The sequence below is a fragment of the Dreissena polymorpha genome, chromosome 15 (assembly GCF_020536995.1).
Source record: "Dreissena polymorpha isolate Duluth1 chromosome 15, UMN_Dpol_1.0, whole genome shotgun sequence".
Taxonomy (NCBI): domain Eukaryota; kingdom Metazoa; phylum Mollusca; class Bivalvia; order Myida; family Dreissenidae; genus Dreissena; species Dreissena polymorpha.
In genome coordinates this window covers 57672729-57695448 of record NC_068369.1, presented here as the reverse complement: position 1 = coordinate 57695448, position 22720 = coordinate 57672729, and the positions used below count along the sequence as shown (strand labels likewise).

Here is a 22720-nt window from a genome sequence, read left to right as displayed (position 1 = left end):
GAAAGGTGACGTAGACGTAAAATGGTGCATCAATGTAGTATACATTTAAAATACAAATGTATTTGTACATACGGAAATAAAACTTTTTTTTTCAAATTATCTCTGAAATGAATATCAGTCTTCAGACTGCTAATCTTAAATCGTATCTGGAAACTATTCGACGTTTCATTTCAGGAAAACGATAATTGTAAATGAATAGACTTCCTTGACATTGTTAACCAACCGAAAGTTTGTTTTTTGACAATCGTATGTAATTGTCACTGATGACACGATGCAAAATTAAATTTATGAATATACTGTGTACTCGCTAAATTACCTGAACAATACGATAATAAACTGATTTTAATTTTTCTGTAGACACTTGTCTATGAATCGGGTTAAATAAAATTGAATAACAATAAAACTGTGCCCTTTTGATAGACATCTTTCTTATATAATTACTATAAAAGTATCAATACTCATTTAAAGCCAAACACCTTGAAATAAAATACATGTTAATCAATACATATAGATGCAATTTGAAAGTGTGCAAAATTGTCATTAAATCTATATCCTAGTTAGTAAGTAATTTATTTATTTATTTTTAATTTTAAAACAGAAAGTAGGATTTCTATACGTATACGTCCATTTCGACAAACGCGATTATTTTTAAGTTTTAAAGCGCAAAAAGACGGATTTCTACCTTATAACCACCACATATATTCTAATTGGCATAGATAGAATTAAATCCATAGCCTAATAAGTAAGTATTTTTATTTATTTTTTAACCGAAAGTAGGATTTCTATACGTATACGTCCATTTCGACAAACGCGATCATTTTTAAGTTTTAAAGCGCAAAACGGCGGATTTCTATCATGTTAACACCAGACATTTTCTAATTTGCATAGATAAAATTAAATATATGGACTTGTTAGCAAGTAATTCATTATTTTTCAAACGGTACCTCTTTTAAAACCGAAAGTAGGATTTCTAGACGTATACGTCCATTTCAACAAACGCGATTATTTTAAAGTTTTAAGGCGCAAAAAAGACGGATTTCTACCTTGTTACTACCAGATATGTTCTCATTGGCATAGATAAAAGATGTTTCTTATCTATACTAAAATTTGCTTTTATTTTAAGGTGTGTGGCTTTAAGGAACGGAAATGCGTACGACCAATTAAGTAACAACTAATTGTGATGGATAATTAAATAATTTTAAAAAAAGGATGTATAATTAGTCATATCGATATCGAGCATGATCTGTATCGGTACATCAATAAAGGTTATTGACACCTAACAACAAGGATATTAAATCACGAAAGTGACCAATTTATCAATCATTCGCACATGTCAGTCACAACAATCGACACCATCCATTGTCTTAACAAAAGATGACGGATATAAACAAGCGGACACTACACACAACGTTGTCATAATTTTATCTGACATAGAATCCATTTCAGCGTTTTAGTGCATTTTATTTAGTTTCGATGTTTGATATATTTTACTAAATCGACGATTTAAAATATTTAAGGCCATTCTGACAGGTTTTTTATCACTCCACGTGATCGCTTATAATATGTTCAATTATTGTGCTTCGAATAACAGGATTTTACATCAAATATTATGAATCTGAACATGATGTAAAGTAATTGAAAGAATGTTTAGAGGCAAAAGCACGTCCGAACATGAATTATTTATATAAAGAGTGATTGCAAACGAGAACATGTGTGAATAACAAAGAACACCATCGGAAATAGGAAAAAAGAGTTTAGGACTTTAGACTTGTCAGAAAATCATAATTCTATTATTTAAACAATTGTATAAAGATTAAGAAAACACTAGCACGTGGTTAAGTAAAGAAACAGAAAATCATGGACACTGTCAAGCAGGTTACTGTAGGCGTCGTCGGTGATTCCGGCGTCGGCAAGACGCTGCTATGTATGTCGTACACGGCGAACCACGTGCTCAAAGACTATAAGCCGACGGTGCTTAATCACCACTGGACGCTGTTGAAGCACGATGACTTGATAGTGGATTTGCAGATATGGGATAATTCCGGTTCGGTAAGTGAAATTCTATGATACGAGTAACGAGTTAACTACCGTACAATTTTACCAAAATTGGTGCAAGTTTAAGAAGGTGCGAGTTGACTTAGGTATAAGTAAACTGTAAACCCTAATTTTGCGAATGCAAGTGTTGTATTTGACTTTCGTGTAAAGTTGTTTACAGAGCAGCAACAAATGATAAACCGCAAGTTTACCTGCACATTTTGCACACATTTTACGCTCATTCTGTTCTCGTTTACTCTTGTTTTTTTGACGATATTGTGTGCTTACCCAATCTTCTTCTCACACTTTTTAATAACATTCATTCTCACACTCTGACCTCTGCTTTATAAAAAAAACCGTCTTACATTAAGGTATACGTTCACTTTACGTAAAGGTTTCTGCAGAATATTACTTATTTTAATTCGCAATCTTGGGAGGAAAGTTTGCATACATATATATTTATCTTGATATGTTTATTGTGTAATCTTTTAAGGGTGAATACAACTCCTTACGACCCCTCTCCTACCCCCACACGGACGTTTTCCTGGTATGTTTCTCGCTGAAGTGCCTCCGCTCCCTCGAAAATGTGCGCTCCACATGGCTGCCGGAAATAGAAGCCGCCGTTGGGAGGCGGCCCTTTATTCTCGTCGGATGTAAACGAGGTAGAGATCCTTGTATACACTTACACTTGACTGTGCGAACCGACGCTCTTCTATAAACGCATTAAACAATTCAAAACAGACACAGTTGCAAACATTGGTTTTAGTTTGGAAAACGATTATTGCAGTTAATTAAGTTTAAATAATATGCATAATTTATGATAGGGCCCAATAAGCCGGTCGATTTGGGAACGAATTAAACCAGCTTTTCGGCCTAGACCCAAAGACCTTGGGGTCGATAGAGTTTGTTACCCATGCATGGCAAGTGATGCAAACTAAGCTTAGGCATCAAAAACCATAACTATACTAAGTTGAAGAAAATACAGTCAGTCAACCAGTTTAGAATCACCCGGCAGAAAACGTTAATTCTTTTGACCACAATAAATTCTTTCGGGATTAAGTATCAATGTGAGAAGCTGTAAAAATAAAGGGTAAACTTTATTTTGTATGATAACAGGTAAGACCAGACGGCATATGCAGTTTTTTGTCAAAAATAGCAAATTAAAATTCACCCTTCTGAAAATAGTATTTCAAGACATTGTCATAACACATAACAAAGCCTTCCATATCCATATGCACATTTCAAAACATAACTCATTCAATCAGTTTTGGTTATCTTTTTGCTGCATTTATTCCCCCCCCCCCCCCTCATGCATAATACAAAGGCTTTCTTGCTCAAACTTTGTTAATTTGCTGATTATCCGGAACTGGTTGAGAAACTGTCGCGTCCATTATCGATTCAAACACAATGTCGTTATTTTAACCGTATTTAATACAGTACTTGGTGTTTGGTATTTTTCGTAAGACTTGCCAAAAAACGAATTGCCTTAGTTTCGTTGTTGTTTTTTAACCAAATATCATACATTTGATATTTACTATCTCTGTACTTCGACCGCAGACGACTGTGTTTCCGGTAGAAAGACGCTTGACGTCCTCACGGACGAGGGCGAGGAGATGGCGCAAGAGCTCGGTGCGGTCAAATACGTGGAGACCAGCGCTATCGAACAGTCCGGTTTTACGACGTGCTTCCATTTAGCGGTAAGTGACATTGTTGCGTTTTTGATTTCGATTATAAGACATGTTCTATTGAATTAAAAAACGAATAGATTCATCTACATGTGTCTTTGTCCCCTGTTGCTTATCAAAAGATTTCTTGAAGAATTAAGTGGTGCAGCAGTGAACCATGTTGCATTTTACAGTATCCGAAATTACTGTTTTATTATTCTTAAGAGGAAAATAGGTCTTTGTGTGTATATCAATTTTAAATAAGCATAAATTAACTTAATACAGAATGTTACAGATCATAGAGATTTCAAATAAAAAGTAATGAATATTATTGTTCCCCTGGGCATAATATACCTTACACTTACTTGTATTAGTATGATTCTATATTATTTTTATTTTTTTGATATTTCAGATCAAAGCCGCCCTTGACTCCCAGCAGACGACAAATCAGTCACGTGGTGTCCTCGAGTCTCGTATACGTTCTCGTCCAAGTACTACGGAAGTTACGTCACAGACGCTTAAACCGCATCGCTCACCGTTACCAGCACGCACCACGTCAAGTGTCTTTTCTAGCAGCCTTCCACCTAAAGTGTCATTAACCAAATTCCTAAATAGTTATTCAGATTGGATTTGAAATGTATACGTTTTATTATCGCCAATTGAATTGCAATGTACATAGAAATTTTACTCTAAACACCTTTTTGTATAACTGATTTCACGAAACAGGGCGTCAACAAAACCTAGCACAAAAGCTCTGTAATGACGTTATCATTTTAACGTTATTACAATTACTATTCCTGTGAAATTTCATTTTCCAGTTGAACTTTTTCAGCATAAAGTTAAAAGTCATGAAATTTTAAAATGTGATAAGATATGGTTAAAAGGGTAGAACTTAACATAATAAGACTGTTAAAATGAAAAAGTGGAAAGATCAACATTTTTTTTCAGATGCTCAAAGAATATAAAGAAGTGAAACTCCAGCTGCTGGAGCAGTATTGAATTTTCATTAAAACAATTAGTTGGTCCTTTATTTAAGGCAAGTGACCGATTGCCCAAACAGTACAAAACAGCACAATACAGCACAATACAAACCAACATAAACACAAAATATGAATAAAGCTGGGGTCACCGCCTTGGAACGGTCAATGCAAAGCATTGGGGGTTTAAACCTAGTTATAGAGCGCTCATTTTGCATTTCGTTAAAAGGGTCGTTTTGATTACCATCTGGTTATGTAGCAATTCATTTGGTATAGAAAATCATGAAAATGGGGATATTAAATTGTATGTGCGTATGTATACATCTCAAAATGACGTTGTGTTTATACAAATAAATACATATGATAACGTAAACGAACTGTAACTTTTGCTGTTTGTTGTGTTTGAAAGTGTTTTAAACACTACATAATATTTACATGCCCTTATGATTAGATTTAGCACTGTGCGTGCAGATATCATGCCATTTATATTAACATGTATTCTAGATGATGTGTACATATTCACAGTTATTCGTCGTGTTGGCTAATATCGAGTTTTGGCTTCTCGCCAAATATTATTACATTACGAACATACGCAGAACTGTTACTGATATATTAATATGATTGCATTTTGTACACCCAAACATGTAAGCAAACATAAAAATAGTTAACACGGGCGAAACAGGTATTCATTAAACATAAGAATTGGGTTATTTTTACCAAAAACAAATAACTGTAATTTTGCTATGATTTCGAAGATACGCAAATTCTATATTATTATGATTGCATTGTGTACACTCAGGACATCAAACATGTACATAATTTACACTGTTGTGACAGCTTTTAATTAAAACGTAAAAACTGGGTTATTAAATAAAAACACTGTAATTTTTACTATGATTTTGGTTCGCCAACCGTAATCACCATTTTGATTGTGATCTATTAGTATGAATGCGCATCCAGTAAGTATACATTCTTATATGTTTTGCAACCGGAAACCATCAGGAACGCATATTGGCAATATGTGTATATGGTGAGTTGCATCCTTGCTTCATGCGAGACTATTGCATGTTGGGTGACGTAAATATTTTAGTATTACCAACCGTTCAAAAACATCAAACTGCACAGACCATGTAATAGTTAAGCAGTGTTAGAAAAACACACCATTTATGACACTTGCATGTTGTAGACGTCACTACAACATGCAAACATTCTGCGTACAAGTCCTTTTAAAATTCTATATATAGCACGTTACTCATAAATCTGTTTCCCTTTTTCTTTTTTCTTTGATCAACAAAAAGTATATCCGAATCGATAATTAAAAATAAAATATTTTTACTAACCACAAAACTCCTTTGGTGCAGTATTTATTTTGCAACAAAAGAAACTTATTTAAGTATAATTAAACTAATATTTTAGCATACTTTTGTCGTTTGCGCACATATTTTATTCTTGGTACGCATGTGAAACAAAATAAATATGAAAATAATTGTGTCGTATTCGGTGACTTCTTTAACAATGATAATTTAATTGCAAATGTATATGAATTCTTAAACGAGGATATTATGTATATCTGTGGTGATTTTAATAGCAGATGTGGTGATATGGATGACTTTATTGTTGGTATTGATTATATTCCACAAAAGAATGTCTGTGATTTTAAAGTTAATAGATATGGTGAATTATTAATAGATTTTTGACAAATGCAAATATGTGTATGTTGAATGGTAGAAGTTCACATGAAAATAATGCTACATCAATTTCTGTCCATGGCTCGTCTGTGGTAGATTATTGTTTAGTTGCACATGATCAATTATGCAAGTTTAATGATTTTAAAGTTTCTCTTACTATTGATGTTATAAATAGATGTGTTAATTTAAATATGGGTAACCAAACTGCTATTCCAGATCATTCAATATTGTTTTGGTCAATACCATATAATGTGTGCTCTGGCCGTGCTATGGATGATTTGGCATCGGAGGACGATGGATTTGATAAGTTTGATTTAAGGCAGATTCCAGATGAATTTTTGTCCGATCCATCGGTTCTTGAAAGTATAAATGATCTTGTTGCACGACTAGAGCAGGATACTTTAAATATAGAAAGTATAGACTCTATTTATAGACAGTGGTGTGATATGGTAAAATGTGAGATCTATGAACATATTCCTCATAAAAGAGTAAATTTTAGTAGCTCTTTTAGGAAAAATTGAAGGGTTAAGCCATGGTGGAATGGTAAACTGTCTGAAATGTGGAATGAGCGATGTTTTGCAGAACGTAAATGGCTTAAATGTAATAATAAAAATGATAAAGTTACGTACAAATCTACATTTGTTTATATACGTAAATTGTTTGACAGGGAAGTTCAACGCTGTAAGCGTTGATACTGGTATAATATGCAGAATGAAATTTTAAATGAGTGTAATGTTGACCAAAATAAATTTTGGCATTCTATAGGTAAAATTGGAGTTGCTCATATTAAGTGTAACAATATACCCGAGGAGATATTGTTCCCAAATGGTGATATTTCTACGTCATTGTCTGATGTATTGCAAAAATGGAAAAAGGATTTTAGTTCCTTGTTTCGCAATGAAGTACTGGAGGATGCTCAAGCACTGAACCGCGATCCCTGTCAGCGGTGCACCTATGATTCTGGGTTTAACGGTAGCATTTCTATCCTAGAGGTGAGGAATGCTATCCTTAAAGCCAAACATGGGAAGGCGGTTGGAGTAGATGAGATTCCTGCAGAGGTAATGAAAAATGATACTGTAATATTTTTTCTTCATGCTTTATATAGTCTATGTTTTGATAATGGAACAGTACCAACTATTTGGGGTAAATGTGTTATAAACCCAATTCCCAAATCGTCTACGTCTGATGCACGAGACCCGTTAGCTTATAGGGGTATAGCTTTAGCTTCAGCGGTATATAAAATTTACTGTCGCATCTTAAACGAGAGATTATCAAGCTGGGCAGAGCGTGAAAATTTGCTAGTTGATGAACAGAATGGGTTCAGGAAAAAACGTAGCACCATTGAACACATTTCCTCTTTAGTTGACATTGTTGATACACGAAAGAAGCAAAAACTTTCTACTTTCATATCTTTTATTGATTTTAGTCAAGCGTACGATTATATTAACCGTTCCAAACTTTGGGAACGCTTGCAATCCAATGGTATCTCAGGCAAAATGTTGGTGGCGCTACGTTCACTGTACCACTCAGTTTCATCTTGTGTTAGAATAAATAAGCACAAAACAGATTGGTTCTCTGTGCATTCAGGCTTAAGACAGGGCTGTATTTTATCACCTCTCCTGTTCAACATGTATATTAACGATTTAGCAATATATTTAAAGTCATTGGATATTGGTATTGATATAGGCAATGATAAGATCTGTATACTTTTATATGCGGACGATTTAATTTTAGTAGCAGAAAATGAGCAGAATTTACAAACTCTATTAAGTGCTCTCAATGATTGGTGTTCACAAAATGATATGTCTATTAATATTGACAAGAGCAATATAGTTCATTGTCGTCCACAATCTTTTGCTAAATCTGATTTTGTTTTTACTTGTGGTGACCACATTTTAAACTATACCGACAGATACAAGTACTTAGGTTTAGTTTTAAATGAACACTTGGATTTCTCTGTAACTGCAAAAATGTTGGCTCAGAGTGCTAGTCGTGCGTTAGGTTTAGTAATTGCCAAATGTAAGCAAATTGGGGGTGTTCCCTACAATGTATTTACAAAGTTGTATGATTCAGTAGTTTGGCCGGTTATAGCATATGGTGCGGCTATTTGGGGGGACAAAAGTTTTGCTTGCATTGAGGCTGTTCAAAACAGAGCCATGAGATTTTTCTTGGGGGTTGGAAGGTATACGCCTATTGCAGCTTTGTATGGTGAGATGGGATGGATCCCCCCAATTGTCCGGCAATGGAAAGTTATTGCAAATTTTTGGGCACGAATATCATGTACCAATACATCTAGGCTGAACAAACGAATAGCACTCTGGGCAGCAGGTAAACCTGATAGACTTAAAAACTGGCATTTCAAGGTTCGTAAACAACTGAAAGATAACAATTTAGATTGCTATTGTAATATAGATATACCAATTTCAAAGTTGTTGCTCGCTAAAGATTTAGAGCAAAGTATGTTTAATAAGTATAAGAATGATTGGTTTTTAAATGTTAATTCTGTAACTGGGCCCTCACAAAGAGGAGGTAACAAACTCCGAACTTATTGTATATTCAAAAAAGATTATAATGTTGAACAATATTGTACCATGATAATGCCCTTAAAGCATCGTTCATCTTTTTGTAAATTTAGATGTGGAGTCGCTCCTATAAGAATTGAGACTGGTAGATATGAAGGGTTACCGACAGATCAACGTTTATGCACTTTTTGTAAAGTGTTAGAAGATGAAAAACATGTCATGTTAGAGTGCTCATTATATGATGATATAAGATCTTATTTTATTGATAAGGCAATTTCAATGGTGCCTGAGTTTCAGGGTTTGCATTCTGTTGATAAAATGTCAATTTTATTCACTAATGTGTTACTTATAAGAATTTGTGCCAAAACCTGCTATTTGATTTTACAAAGAAGAAATTTTTATATGTGTAAATAAGATCTTAATTGTTGTTTGTTTTTTTTTTGTTTTTTTTTTTATTATTACTTTTTTCTCTTTTTTTTTGTTCGGCCAGCTATGGCATAGTTAAGTGCCACTGCTTAACATTTGATTTTACTATAATACATTAGACCTATGTAAATAAGACCTAAAGATGTAATATAGTGGAGAAGGATGACGTGGCATAGTCAATATCTATATTCGGTTTGTAGTAACTTTACTAGATGTCAGTTCACAATAATTATAGTTGCTTATCACCTAGTGTGTTCTAGGTAAATGATGTTTTGGATCCTGTGTATATCTGTTTGCCGTGATCTAGTATACCATTTGCTTGGTTAAACCTGCTATTTTCTTTATTTATTTTTATTTTTAATTTAATTTTTATTTTTTTTTATTTTTTTGGCAATGGCCAATTTGATCAAACTCGGTAATTAGTATACGTTTTATACAATATCTATGGGTGGATTGTAACAAGTCATCGTTCTTCACGAAAATAAAAATAATAAAAAATGAATAATTACTCTTAGCAATATGTGTAAATAGGTATTGTCATTGTTTTATACTTATTTTATTGTGTATTTTGTGCAAGTTGTGTCAAGCAGTAAACAGCTCTCTATGCTGGGGCTATATAGTGGATGACATAATTTGTACAACACTACCATCTCTTATAGCTCAGAATGCTGAGCGGCAACACATGTGTTATATGTTTATATATTAATATTCTGTGATGTGTAATATTGTGTTGATGAGATGTAAATAAACTATTAAATCTTAAATCTAAATCTATCTAAATCTTAACAAAGTGAATGTGATTATACTGTAGTGCTTTTCACAGGCCATTTTAGCGTGGCGAAAAGCCACGCCGCCCTCCCGGATCGCCACTCTGCCCTTTTCAAAGGCAAATTTCGCCACGCGCCCTTCTTTTCAAAGGCAAATTTCGCCACGCGCCCTTATCATTCATCTTTATTGCCTTACGATCTAACTTGGTCCGCAAAATCAGCTGCCTTGATTGTCTGTACGCTCCGACTATGCTTGATCTACTCGAAAGACGTCAACGTCTAATCGACTATATTAATCGAGTAGATTTAATCTATTACAGTGCTCGATTTATAGGTAGGTCTTACTGACTGCTCCAAAGCTGTGATTTGTCATGCGTGAATAACCCAGTGTCAGTATCAATCGATAATGCCGGAGGCTATGTTAAAATACCAAGCGCACTTTTCGGTCGGCAAGGTGTACTCCTCCACGATAAAATCATTACTTCAGAGACTTTTGATGAAAAACTCGATGTTATTCTCGTGGCAATTGTGCATTGCATGCATTATTCGGTTATATAAAAACATATATTTTTAGTTTTTTACGCATAATTACATTTAAAATCACACAAAAAATATTCTTTATCGTTTTCGTCTTTAAGATAATTAGATCTAATTATTGAAATAATTACTGAGACGTATACTAATTTAACAAAATGCGAATCGCGTATACGATTTAACGTTGCTATGCGCACCTGTCGCTTACATCATTTGTCATTTTATCAACATGGCGGACTATACAGAATTAAATTGTAACTCGGCAAAAATGGCAAATAACGTCGTAAACGATCGAATTAACGATGGAGATTATACATTAAAAAGGAATTAATGAAATGTCTGTGATAATCAACGATGCATAAAAATGTTTTAGATAGCAACATTATTTATTTATTTGTAATCTACTCGGTGGATGTACGTCACGGAAACGAGTGTTTGCATATTGTTAGCGAACAATGTACTTGCAATGTTATTTTAAACATCTGTCAAGATTATTGTTCGAAAATTGGATAAGACAAACATGGTTTCATTTATATGTTAGTGGATCTGTGTATAAGATTCATATGCATATATAGCTTTATTATGTTTGTCGTGCTGTACAGTTTATTGAAACAGCATGGAACTTAAATGTACATTGCTGGGTAAATATATTAATATAAATCATAGTAAGTTAAATACATCTATTACCATTTAATGTGCTTGTTTATATGTTATATGTTATTTTTTTCCACAACTGCTTCTGATGCGATTACATGTTTCCCCGTAATTCAGGTATTCAGGGAACGTTTTCGCCCGTTTTTGCCTTAACTGCGCGCTAAAATGCCCTTTTTGAAAGTAATGCGCCATGTCCCTTTGCCCTCCTGGGAAAAACACTAATACTACAAAAGTTAAAAAAGGCTTCATTATCTAAAAATACTTTTCCTGAAACGCAACCACTATTCAAATGTAAATTGACACGCACTGCTTGCTTATCAATACAATTTAAACATTTATGTGAAACTATCTAAACAAAAAACTGACACAATGAATGTGTTTTTTTATTATTAACAAGCGCCTAGATAATTAAATCTTTGACATTGCTATTTATGTAACGTTTATGTATATTTAAAATAATTTTAATTCGATTTTGTGAATGAATGAAACATTCTGTTCAGGACGCTTAATGGGTAATGGCGTTTATAATTATATTCAATTCTAGTGTTCCTGTATAATATGTGATCTCATTTTTGTTTTGACAACTGATGTAAATTACGGTGTAAGTTTTTTTTATACCTAACAGTATTCAACATAATTGGTACACATTAAACTATTGTGGTAAGTAGGCATTCCTTATCACAAAAGTTTGCTTAATTCGATGGCCGTCTTTGTTTATGCTTCATAAAGTAATCGCAAGAAAGCTTGCTCAAGACAACAACAAACAGACATATAAACCGCACAATACTAGTCAATAAATAAACATGTTGACATATTTGGGATTTACATCTACCTAATCAATTGAATTTAAAACGCTAAGTTAAAATGATTTAGAAAATTATGGCCAATCACATGAGAAAAACATGACCCGCGTAATGCAAAAATGGGTATTATTCCATATGCGGCCAGAGTAGCTGCAACACAGAAATCTCAATTGCACAGTCTGGTTTAGGAGCTTCCCTATCCTTAAAGGGACAACCAAACCTTACGTGGCTAATAGTGAACAGCATAATATTAGGTCCTAAGAAAACTGTGTGTATGCGCGGACCGGTTTGGAGCTACGCTGACCGCATATGGTATAAAACCCACTTTCGCATGACGCGGCTCTTGTATAAGAAAAGGTCTTATTTTTTAATTTCTGACCTTTATTTCAGTCAAAGCTGCAGGTCTGTGGTTTGCTTCAATCACACCCCTTTGATAGTGTTAGTTGCATACCCACCAAGAAGAGTTATGACGGCTGAATAACGTATTCTTATATTGTATGACTATCTACTATTATCAAAATGTGTGTACTTAAAAATCGAAACGGTGTATATTTAATTATAGAAAAAATAAACCCGAAAAGAAGAATATCAAAGATATCATTTCCTAAAAACAGAGTTTATATTTCCGACGGAAGTAAATTTACGCCCTACAACAGGAAATAATTTAACACCACAATTTCTTCCGGTTTTGTTAACATCTTTAACAGTGTGGTTAGAAGTTTATAAGATACTCTTTGTTTTATTGTACACCCTCTTCGCCTTATATCCCATGACCCGCGTTCTCTTTGCCACGTGTCACGGCAACCGCGTTCACTTCGCTCTATACCCTGGGACACGCGTTCAATTTTCCTTTTATCCTTTGTTAACACAGCTTGTCTCTTCAAAGTTAAAGCCACACAGGCACTTTGTCCATTTCTTATAGTGGGTGAAGAGGGTATTTGATGAAATATGTTACGTCATAAAATACACAAAGCATACTGTAATTTATGTTATAAAACGGTAATATTATCCGTTGGCAAAGTGTTTTATAGGTGATTCGACAAAAAAACTTGGATGTTGGATTTGGTTTTCTTAAAAACAAAATAGATCCTCCAAGTAGGCGTTTTATCAACATTTTTTAAATTACGAACGCCAAAATTTATTTTGATGTTATGCGCCGCTCACTTTAAATGCAGCAAATTAAAAAAATTGTTCATTCTAACCTTGGTAAAACCCATGTTTTGAGCCCAGATCGCAATGTCGGCAGTAAAAAAAATCTGCCGATCACGAACCAGAATAATCAAGCACAGTTTTTTTTCCGTTATAAATAATTGAAACTTGTATTTAACCGTTGTAATTTACTAATCTAAATGTAAAAACAACTATGCTGAAAACAAACTAATGTTATAAGAAACTAAATAACTTTGAACTGATCATTTATGTAAAGACAGGATTTCAGCCGCTACTAAATACTTTCTAGATTATGTGTAAAATATTTTCTGATAAATGAATGCCTGGATATTGTTGAAGTTTTTTTTTTCATTATTTTATTTGCCTTTTGAATAATGTTTGTTTTGTTGCACTTAGTTGTTTACTCTTTAAAACTCAACGTATATGTGTCATTACCAAGTCCGTCATTGTATTGATATTGTGTGTTCCGTGCATAGAAATATTTAAGCAAACAATTTATACAATCTAGTAATGGTAAACTTACGTGCCATCCATAACCTTGTCTAAGGGCTAAAGTAATTATACCCTACGCGGTTCTAATTGTGTAAGAGGATTTGTTTATAATGTGTACGTCGTTATAAAACTTCAATATCCTCAACAGAAACAATGACATGTTTTTACAGAATTGTGCTCTGAATTAGCTTTTAAAGTATTTCAATAAAAAACTACAGTACATTTTTAAAGTCATATTCCTTTGCATCAGCTAAAAATCTATGAAGCTTAAGTCTGAAACACTTTTTTTGGCCACGCACTTCCCATTGTGTTCAAACATCTGACATCAAAAGCTAATAATTCCTTTCAAAAATATGTTTTACCGATAACGCTGCCGATGTCTGGAAACCAAATTATTGAACATAAAAATGATATGTCCTTAATGCCCTCAGGTATCGCTTTTCAACTTACCTGTTCGCGTAAGTGATAAAACATTATCAAAGACCGTTTTTATTTTCGTTTTTATTTCATATGTTTGATGTTTAATACCTTATTTATGTTAGCATTTCCCCAAACTACTTCAAATGACAAGAATTTCATGTTAAACAACTTTTTTTTAAACGCTGGCCTTAAAGCCGCACATCAACACATGCTAACAGTGTGTCGTTGCTTTAAGGAATTGTTTGTAAACATATCTTGATATGAATAAGTATTCTTGTTTAATACAATTATATAACTTGACACGGAAAATATATCAATATTTACTCATCAACTTATATATAGCTGTTGTTAGCATTCCAGTTTTTCTATAACCTGAATCGCGTTTCATTCCCAAAGTTTAACAATCGACATGGTAGTAATTCAACGCATGTACACGCACCTATTAAATTTCCAATATATATATATTATTGATTCAGCAAAAACTGCATTAAAAAACATGCAAAATGAATGTCATATTGTTGTGAATATATTTATACTTATATATATTTACTCATCAGCGTATCGATGGTGTAGACATTGCAGTTGTTTAATATATCTGAATAGCGCTTCAATTTGAAAGTTTAATCAAGCGACAGTATAGTAGTTTAACGCATCTACACGAATATATTAAATTTTCTGAAATATACTAAATTGATTAAGCAAACCTTAATGAAACACAAATGCAAAATGAGTGTTCTATTTCATGTAAATATCTGTTAACTTGACAAAACAATACTTCCTGTTGATCACTAAGATGGACACGCCGGCTATCTACGCATAGGTAGCCGTGACAAGACAATACCATTACTATATGTCTTTATTTCGTTACAAAAATATAGCTGACTTTTGCATTCTTTAGATGTGGCAAATGTAAAGTGCTGTCAAGGCGACTCATTTTCAGTCTATCGTAATTTACATCTTAAACAGCGGATGTTAAATCCGCGTAATTTTAGGAATTCGCTGATGTGATAACCGTATCTTAAGATAACAAAAACGTGTAAGCCAAAGTGCATGAAGTGTGCAAGGAGTATTTAATAATCGCGACAATTATGGCTTTTGAGTGAATCAGATGTAATGAGCAGTGAAAAGTCGGATATTTAGGGATTCATTTTATCTTTCATAAAACTGTGTGTTGTGTTAATAGGTTTATTGAGTACAAATGTAAATGCACATGTAATATATTATATTATCTTCGAAGTTAATTAACACACGAACTGTCGAGCAAAACGTAAAAATTGAATTTTACCTTATCAAACACCGTTAGTAATTGCGTTGTATGAAGAAGTAGTGGTATATTTCTAATACTGTATAGCTTGTGTTTGCCGGTACGGAAAATATATAAGTCTCGCTCAGGGAAAACGGGGTTTAATGCATGTGCTTAAATTGTCGCTCCGGGTTAACCTATGAAGTCCGCACAGATACTTTCCGCTGTTTTTATTTGTTATTTAAAGAAAAACTCTTCTTAAGGAAAATCCAGTTTATATGAAAAGTGTCGCCCCATTGTGGCCAGCGTGGACTGCACAGTCTAATAAGGAAAGACACTTCGTGGACATATGAGTCGCGCTCTGAGAAAACTGGGCATAATGAAAGTGCTTAAAGTGTCGTCCCAGATTAGCTTGTGCAGTCCGCACAGGCTAATCAGGGACGACACTTTCCGCCTTTATGACATTTTTCGTTTAAATGAAGTCTCTTCTTAGCAAAAATCCAATTTAGGCGGAAAGTGTCGTCCCTGATTAGCCTGTGCGGACTGCACATGCTAATCTGGGACGACACTTCACGAACATGCATTATGCCCAGTTTTCTCTGAACACGACTCACACAGAGCGCAACTCATATCACAACACATTCGCATGTTAAGGTTTTTTATTGGTAAAGTTGACGTTTAAATTTGAAGAAGTGGCAAGGAGCATAGTGTCGTTAGTTTATCGCTGTTCACTGAACTTTCATGCAGACGTGTTTTTATTCTCTTTCTACGCAGATATCTCACACTTCAAATACGGGGAAATAATAATTGTCATATATATTGTAGTATACAAGCTTTTTTAAATGTATTGTTTAAATCAATCCAACTCAACTCGACTAATTCGTATTTCATGGAAACCAAACTAATGTATAACATATATAATAAAACACAATCGATGTTGAATAACAGACTTGTGCTTGTCACCATTCCAATTCCATATTATACAAAATAATATTCGTTGTGCCTTAAATATTTTCAGTGCGAATTATATAAATGTCTTGTGCTTTTTTACGTCTTCTTATAAATATTCAACGAAACAGTTCCAACTGTTTTATTAATGATGGCCATAAATTGCAAACACACACACACTAAATAATCAATTATATTAACAGACTTATGGATTAAATCATTGTAATAAAGTGATATACTAACAATATATAAAATTGTCTTTTTTAAGTATGTTGTGTCAGTTATTCGGAGAATTGTCGAACCCATAGTATGCTAGTGTTGTGTCAGTTAATCGGGGTATCGTGAAAGCAACAGTATGCAAGTGTAGTGTCAGATATTCGGATTATTGTTCAATTCAGAATATGCACGAGTTGTGTCAGTTATTCGATGTATTGTCGAAGTCATAGAACCCGATTCTCTCTCATGATGTCGAAATTAAGAAGCTCAAAATTAACTAAAAGCTGAGTCTAGTTGTATTTATAGAAGTCGCAATTGTATGAAACGCTAAACCAAAAGTAAAAAGGTGACGTTAAAGTAAAATGGTGCATCAATGTAGTATGCATTTAAAATATTTGTGCATACGGAAATAAAACCCTTTTTTCAAATTATCTCTGAAATAAATATCAGTATTCAGACTACAAACCTTAACCCGAATCTGGAAACTTTTCGACGTTTCAATTAGGAAACAAGAAAGGAATATACTTCCTTGACATTGTTAACCAACTGAAAGTTTGTTGTTTGACAATCGTATGTTATTGTCACTGATAACACGATGCAAAATTTAATTTGTGAATATACTGTGTACTCGCAAAATTACTTGAACAATACGGTAATGAACTGATTTTAATTTTCCTGAAGATACTTTTCTACGAATCGAGTTAAATAAAATTGAATATTAATACAACTGTGCCCTATTGATAGACATCTTTTTTCATATATATAATTATATATGCTCCATATAATTACTTAAAAACAATCAATACTATCATTTAAGGAACGGAAATGCGTACGACCAATTAAGTAACATCTAATTGATAAAATCGCTGCGGTCATGGATAAGAGAATAATTTTAAGAAAAGGATGTATAATTAGTTATATCGATATCGAGAATTGTCTGTATCGATACATCAAAACAGGTTATTGGCACTTAACGACAACAAGGATATGAAATCATGAAAGTGACAAATTTATCAATCATTCGCACATGTCAGTCAGAACAATCGACACCATTCATTGTATTTACAAAAGATGACGGATATAAACAAGCGGTCATTACACACAGTGTTGTCATGGTGTTATCTGTCATTGAATCCATTTCGGCGGATTAGTGCATTTCATTTAGTTTCGATGTTTGATATATTTTACCAAGTCGACGAATAAAAAAATAAGGCCATTCTGGCAGGTTTTTTATCATTCCACGTGATCGCTTATTATAATGTTCAATTATTGTACTTCGAATAACAGGATTTTACAGCAAATATTATGAGTCAGAACATGATGTTAAGTAATTGAAAGAACATTTAGAGGCAAAAACACGTCCGAACATTAATTATTTATATATAGAGTTATTGCAAACGAGAACATGTGTGAATAACAAAGAACACCATCGGAACTAGGGAAAAAAAGAGTTTAGGACTTTAGACTTGCCAGAAAATCATAATACTATTATTTAAACAATTGTATAAAGTTTAAGAAAACACTAGAACGTGGTTTAGTAAAGAAACAGAAAACCATGGACACTGTCAAGCAGGTTACTGTAGGCGTCGTCGGTGATTCCGGCGTCGGGAAGACGCTGCTATGTCTGTCGTACACGGCGAACCACGTGCTCAAAGACTATAAGCCGACGGTGCTCAATCACCACTGGACGCTGTTGAAGCACGATGACTTGATAGTGGATTTGCAGATATGGGATAATTCCGGTTCGGTAAGTGAAATTCTATGATACGAGTAACGAGTTGACTACCGTACAATTTGACCAAAATTGGTGCAAGTTTAACAAGGTACGATCTGACTTAGGTAAAAGTAAACTGTAAACCCTAATTTTGCGTATGCAAGTGTTGTAATTGACTTTCGTTTAAAGTTGTTTACACAGCAGCAACAAATGATATTCCGCAAGTTCACCTGCACATTTTGCACACATTTTACGCTCATTTTGTTCTCGTTTACTCTTGTTTTTTTGACGATATTGTATGCTTAACCAATCTTCTTCTCATACCTTTTAATTACATTCATTTTCACACTCTGACCTCTGCTTTATAAAACCCCGTCTTACATGAAGGTATACGTTCACTTTACGTAAAGGTTTCTACAGTTTATTACTTATTTTAATTCGCAATTTTGGAAGGAAAGTTTGCATACATATATATTTATCTTGATATGTTTATTGTGTAATCTTTTAAGGGTGAATACAACTCCTTACGACCCCTCTCCTACCCTAACACGGACGTGTTCCTGGTATGTTTCTCGCTGAAGTGCCTCCGCTCCCTCGAAAATGTGCGCTCCACGTGGCTGCCGGAAATAGAAGCCGCCGTCGGGAGGCGGCCCTTTATTCTCGTCGGATGTAAACGAGGTAGAGATCCTTGTATACACTAACACTTGACTGTGCGAACCGACGTTCTTCTATAAACGCATTAATCAATTCAAAACAGACACAGTTGCATACATTGGTTTTAGTTTGTAAAACGATAATTGCATTTAATTAAGTTTAAATAATATGCATTATTTATGATAGGGCCCAATAAGCCGGTCGATTTGGGAACGAATTTAACCAGCTTTTCGGCCTAGACCCAAATACCTTGGGGTCGATAGAGTTTGTTACCCATGTATGGCAAGTGATACAAACTAAGCTTAGGCATCAAAAACCTTTTGCAAAATCACATACCATAACTATACTAAGTTAAATCAAACTAAAATTTGTACATATAGGGATCATCCTTTTTTTCAATTTGAGTTCCCGTCTCATTATAGAAAATCTGTGATCGAACAGTACAAAAATATATACAGTCAGTCAACCAGTTTAGAATCACCCGGCAGAAAACGTTAATTCTTTTGACCACAATAATTTCTTTCGGGATTGAGTGTGAATGTGAGAAGATGTAAAAATAAAGGGTAAACTTTATTTTGTATGATAACAGGTAAGACCAGACGGCATATGCAATTTTTTGTCAAAAATAGCAAATTAAAATTCACCCTTCTGAAAATAATTAAAAAATCATTCAACTAAAAGAATTAGTATTTCAAAACATTGTCATGGCATTTGTTTTCAATCAGGTAAAGGCTTATTTGAAACTAACAAAGCCTTCCATATCCATATGCACATTTCAAAACATAACTCATTCAATCCGTTTTGGTTACCTTTTTGCTGCATTTATTCCCCCCCCCCCCCCCCCCTCAAGCATAATACAAAGGCTTTCTTGCTCAAACTTTGTTAATTTGCTGATTATCCGGAACTGGTTGACAAACTGTCGCGTCCATTATCGATTCAATAACAATGTCGTTATTTTAACCGTATTTAATACAGTACTTGGTGTTTGGTATTTTTCGTAAGACTTGCCAAAAAACGAATTGCCTTAGTTTCGTTGTTGTTTTTTAACCAAATATCATACATTTGAAATTTACTATCTCTGTACTTCGACCGCAGACGACTGTGTTTCCGGTAGAAAGACGCTTGATGTCCTCACGGACGAGGGCGAGGAGATGGCGCAAGAGCTCGGTGCGGTCAAATACGTGGAGACCAGCGCTATCGAACAGTCCGGTTTTACGACGTGCTTCCATTCAGCGGTAAGTGACATTGTTGCGTTTTTGATTTCGATTATTAGACATGTTCTATTGAATTAAAAAACGAATAGATTCATCTACATGTGTCTTTGTCCCCTGTTGCTTATCAAAAGATTTCTCGAAGAATTAAGTGGTGCAGCAGTGAACCATGTTGCTTTTTAAAGTGTCCGAAATTACTGTTTTATTATTCTTAAGAGGAAAATAGGTCTTTGTGTGTATATCAATTTTAAATAAGCATAAATTAACTTAATACAGAATGTTACAGATCATAGAGATTTCAAATTAAAAGTAATGAATATTATTGTTCCCCTGGGCATAATATATCTTACACTTACTTGTATTAGTATGATTCTATATTATTTTTATTTATTTTTTGATATTTCAGATCAAAGCCGCCCTTGACTCCCAGCAGACGACAAATCAGTCACGTGGTGTCCTCGAGTCTCGTATACGTTCTCGTCCAAGTACTACGGAAGTTACGTCACAGACGCTTAAACCGCATCGCTCACCGTTACCAGCACGCGCCACGTCAAGTGTCATTTCTAGCAGCCTTCCACCTAAAGTGTCATTAACCAAATTCCTAAATAGTTATTCAGATTGGATTTGAAATGTATAAGTTTTATTATCGCCGATTAAATTGCAATGTACATTGAAATTTTACTCTAAACACCTTTTTGTATAACTGATTTCACGAAACAGGGCGTCAACAAAACCTAGCACAAAAGCTCTGTAATGACGTTATCATTTTAACGTTATTACAATTACTATTCCTGTGAAATTTCATTTTCCAGTTGAACTTTTTTTTATATGTCAACAAAAAGTCAAAAGTCGTGAAATTTTAAAATGTGATAAGATATGGTAAAAAGGGTAGAACTTAACATAATAAGACTGTTAAAATGAAAAAGTGGAAAGATCAACATTTTTTTCTCAGATGCTCAAAGAAGAATTATTTTGCATTTCGTTAAAAGAGTCGTTTTGATTACCATCTGGTTATGTAGCAATTCATTTGGTATAAAAATCATGAAAATGGGGATATTAAATTGTATGTGCGTATGCATACATCTCAAAATGACGTTGTGTTTATACAAATAAATACATATGATAACGTAAACGAACTGTAACTTTTGCTGTTTGTTGTGTTTGAAAGTGTTGTAAACACTACATAATATTTAAATGCCCTTATGATTAGATTTAGCACTGTGCGTGCAGATATCATGCCATTTATATTAACATGTATTCCAGATGATGTGTACATATTCACAGTTATTCGTCGTGTTGGCTAATATCGAGTTTTGGCTTCTTGCCGAATATTATTACTTTACGAACATACGCAGAACTGTTACTGATATATTAATATGATTGCATTTTGTACACCCAAACATGTAAGCAAACATAAAAATAGTTAACACGGGCGAAACAGGTATTCATTAAACATAAGAATTGGGTTATTTTTACCAAAAACAAATAAATGTAATTTTGCTATGATTTCGAAGATACGCAAATTCTATATTATTATGAGTGCATTGTGTACACTCAGGACATCAAACATGTACATAATTTACACTGTTGTGACAGCTTTTAATTAAAACGTAAAAACTGGGTTATTAAATAAAAACACTGTAATTTTTACTTTGATTCTTATATGTTTTGCAACCGGAAACGTTCAGGAACGCATATTGGCAATATGTGTATATGGTGAGTTGCATCCTTGCTTCATGCGAGACTATTGCATGTTGGGTGACGTAAATATTTTAGTATTACCAACCGTTCAAAAACATCAAACTGCACAGACCACGTAATAGTTAAGTAGTGTTGGAAAAACTCACCATTTATGACATTTGCATGTTTTAAACGTCACTACAACATGCAAACATTCTGCGTACAAGTCCTTTTAAAATTCTATATATAACAAGTTACTCATAAATCTGTTTCACTTTTTCTTTGTTCTTTTGTTCAACAAAAAGTATATCCGAATCGATAATTAAAAATAAAATGTTATTACTAACCACAAAACTCCTTTGGTGCAGTATTTATTTTGCAACAAAAGAAACTTATTTAAGTATAATTAAACTAAACGATTATTATGTATCCTGTTTAATTCAGTGCAACATGTTGTCGATAGAAAAAATGCTGGACCCCTTGAAAACGTGGTTAAATTTTCAATTGGGCAACAGTATGCTTAAATAAGTAACACAATTGGCAAACAAAGCGGGTTCCTTTATTTCCTTTTCGGGGCATTTAAATAACATATGGCATATATGGAGGCGGAAAAAAGACGAATTGGCCAAATTCTGACACCGCTGATTTCAGCAGATATTGCTTTGTCATCTGACATGACATTTTGATGCTGAAAAATATATATACAGTAATATAATATTTTAGGAAAGCTGGTTTATAATTTGCTTTATAAATGTATTGTTTTATGACTACGACTGACTACTACATTAGGTCACGTGTGGAACATATCATTGTATGCAATAGATATCGAGAGTAAATAAATTGATGATACCAAAACAACATGTGGAATTCGGCTTTCAATATACACACTTGGGACGAATGAAG

At 33.8% G+C, this 22720-nt stretch overlaps 1 protein-coding gene across 9 annotated transcripts; it reads left to right on the top strand.

Moving 5' to 3' along the window:
- Positions 1 to 1036: 1036 nt before the first annotated feature.
- LOC127860631 (cell division control protein 42 homolog) lies at positions 1037 to 21279 on the top strand. Of its 9 annotated transcripts, none has more exons than XR_008039865.1 (5): positions 1037 to 2049; positions 2528 to 2696; positions 3592 to 3731; positions 4111 to 4438; positions 20872 to 21279. XR_008039865.1 is itself a non-coding variant. In XM_052398846.1 (5 exons), the coding sequence occupies exons 2-5, from the start codon at positions 18114 to 18116 to the stop codon at positions 20763 to 20765; spliced, it is 723 nt and encodes a 240-aa protein (XP_052254806.1). In that variant the 5' UTR covers positions 15209 to 15351; positions 17846 to 18113; the 3' UTR covers positions 20766 to 21279. The 9 variants fall into 9 exon arrangements, 8 of the variants coding, with proteins under 8 accessions (XP_052254813.1, XP_052254812.1, XP_052254806.1 ...); XM_052398846.1 differs by lacking the exons at positions 1037 to 2049; positions 2528 to 2696; positions 3592 to 3731; positions 4111 to 4438 and adding exons at positions 15209 to 15351; positions 17846 to 18305; positions 18782 to 18950; positions 20022 to 20161 and having other exon boundaries at positions 20544 to 21279; XM_052398851.1 differs by lacking the exons at positions 1037 to 2049; positions 2528 to 2696; positions 3592 to 3731; positions 4111 to 4438 and adding exons at positions 15211 to 15261; positions 17846 to 18305; positions 18782 to 18950; positions 20022 to 20161 and having other exon boundaries at positions 20544 to 21279.
- Positions 21280 to 22720: the final 1441 nt, after the last annotated feature.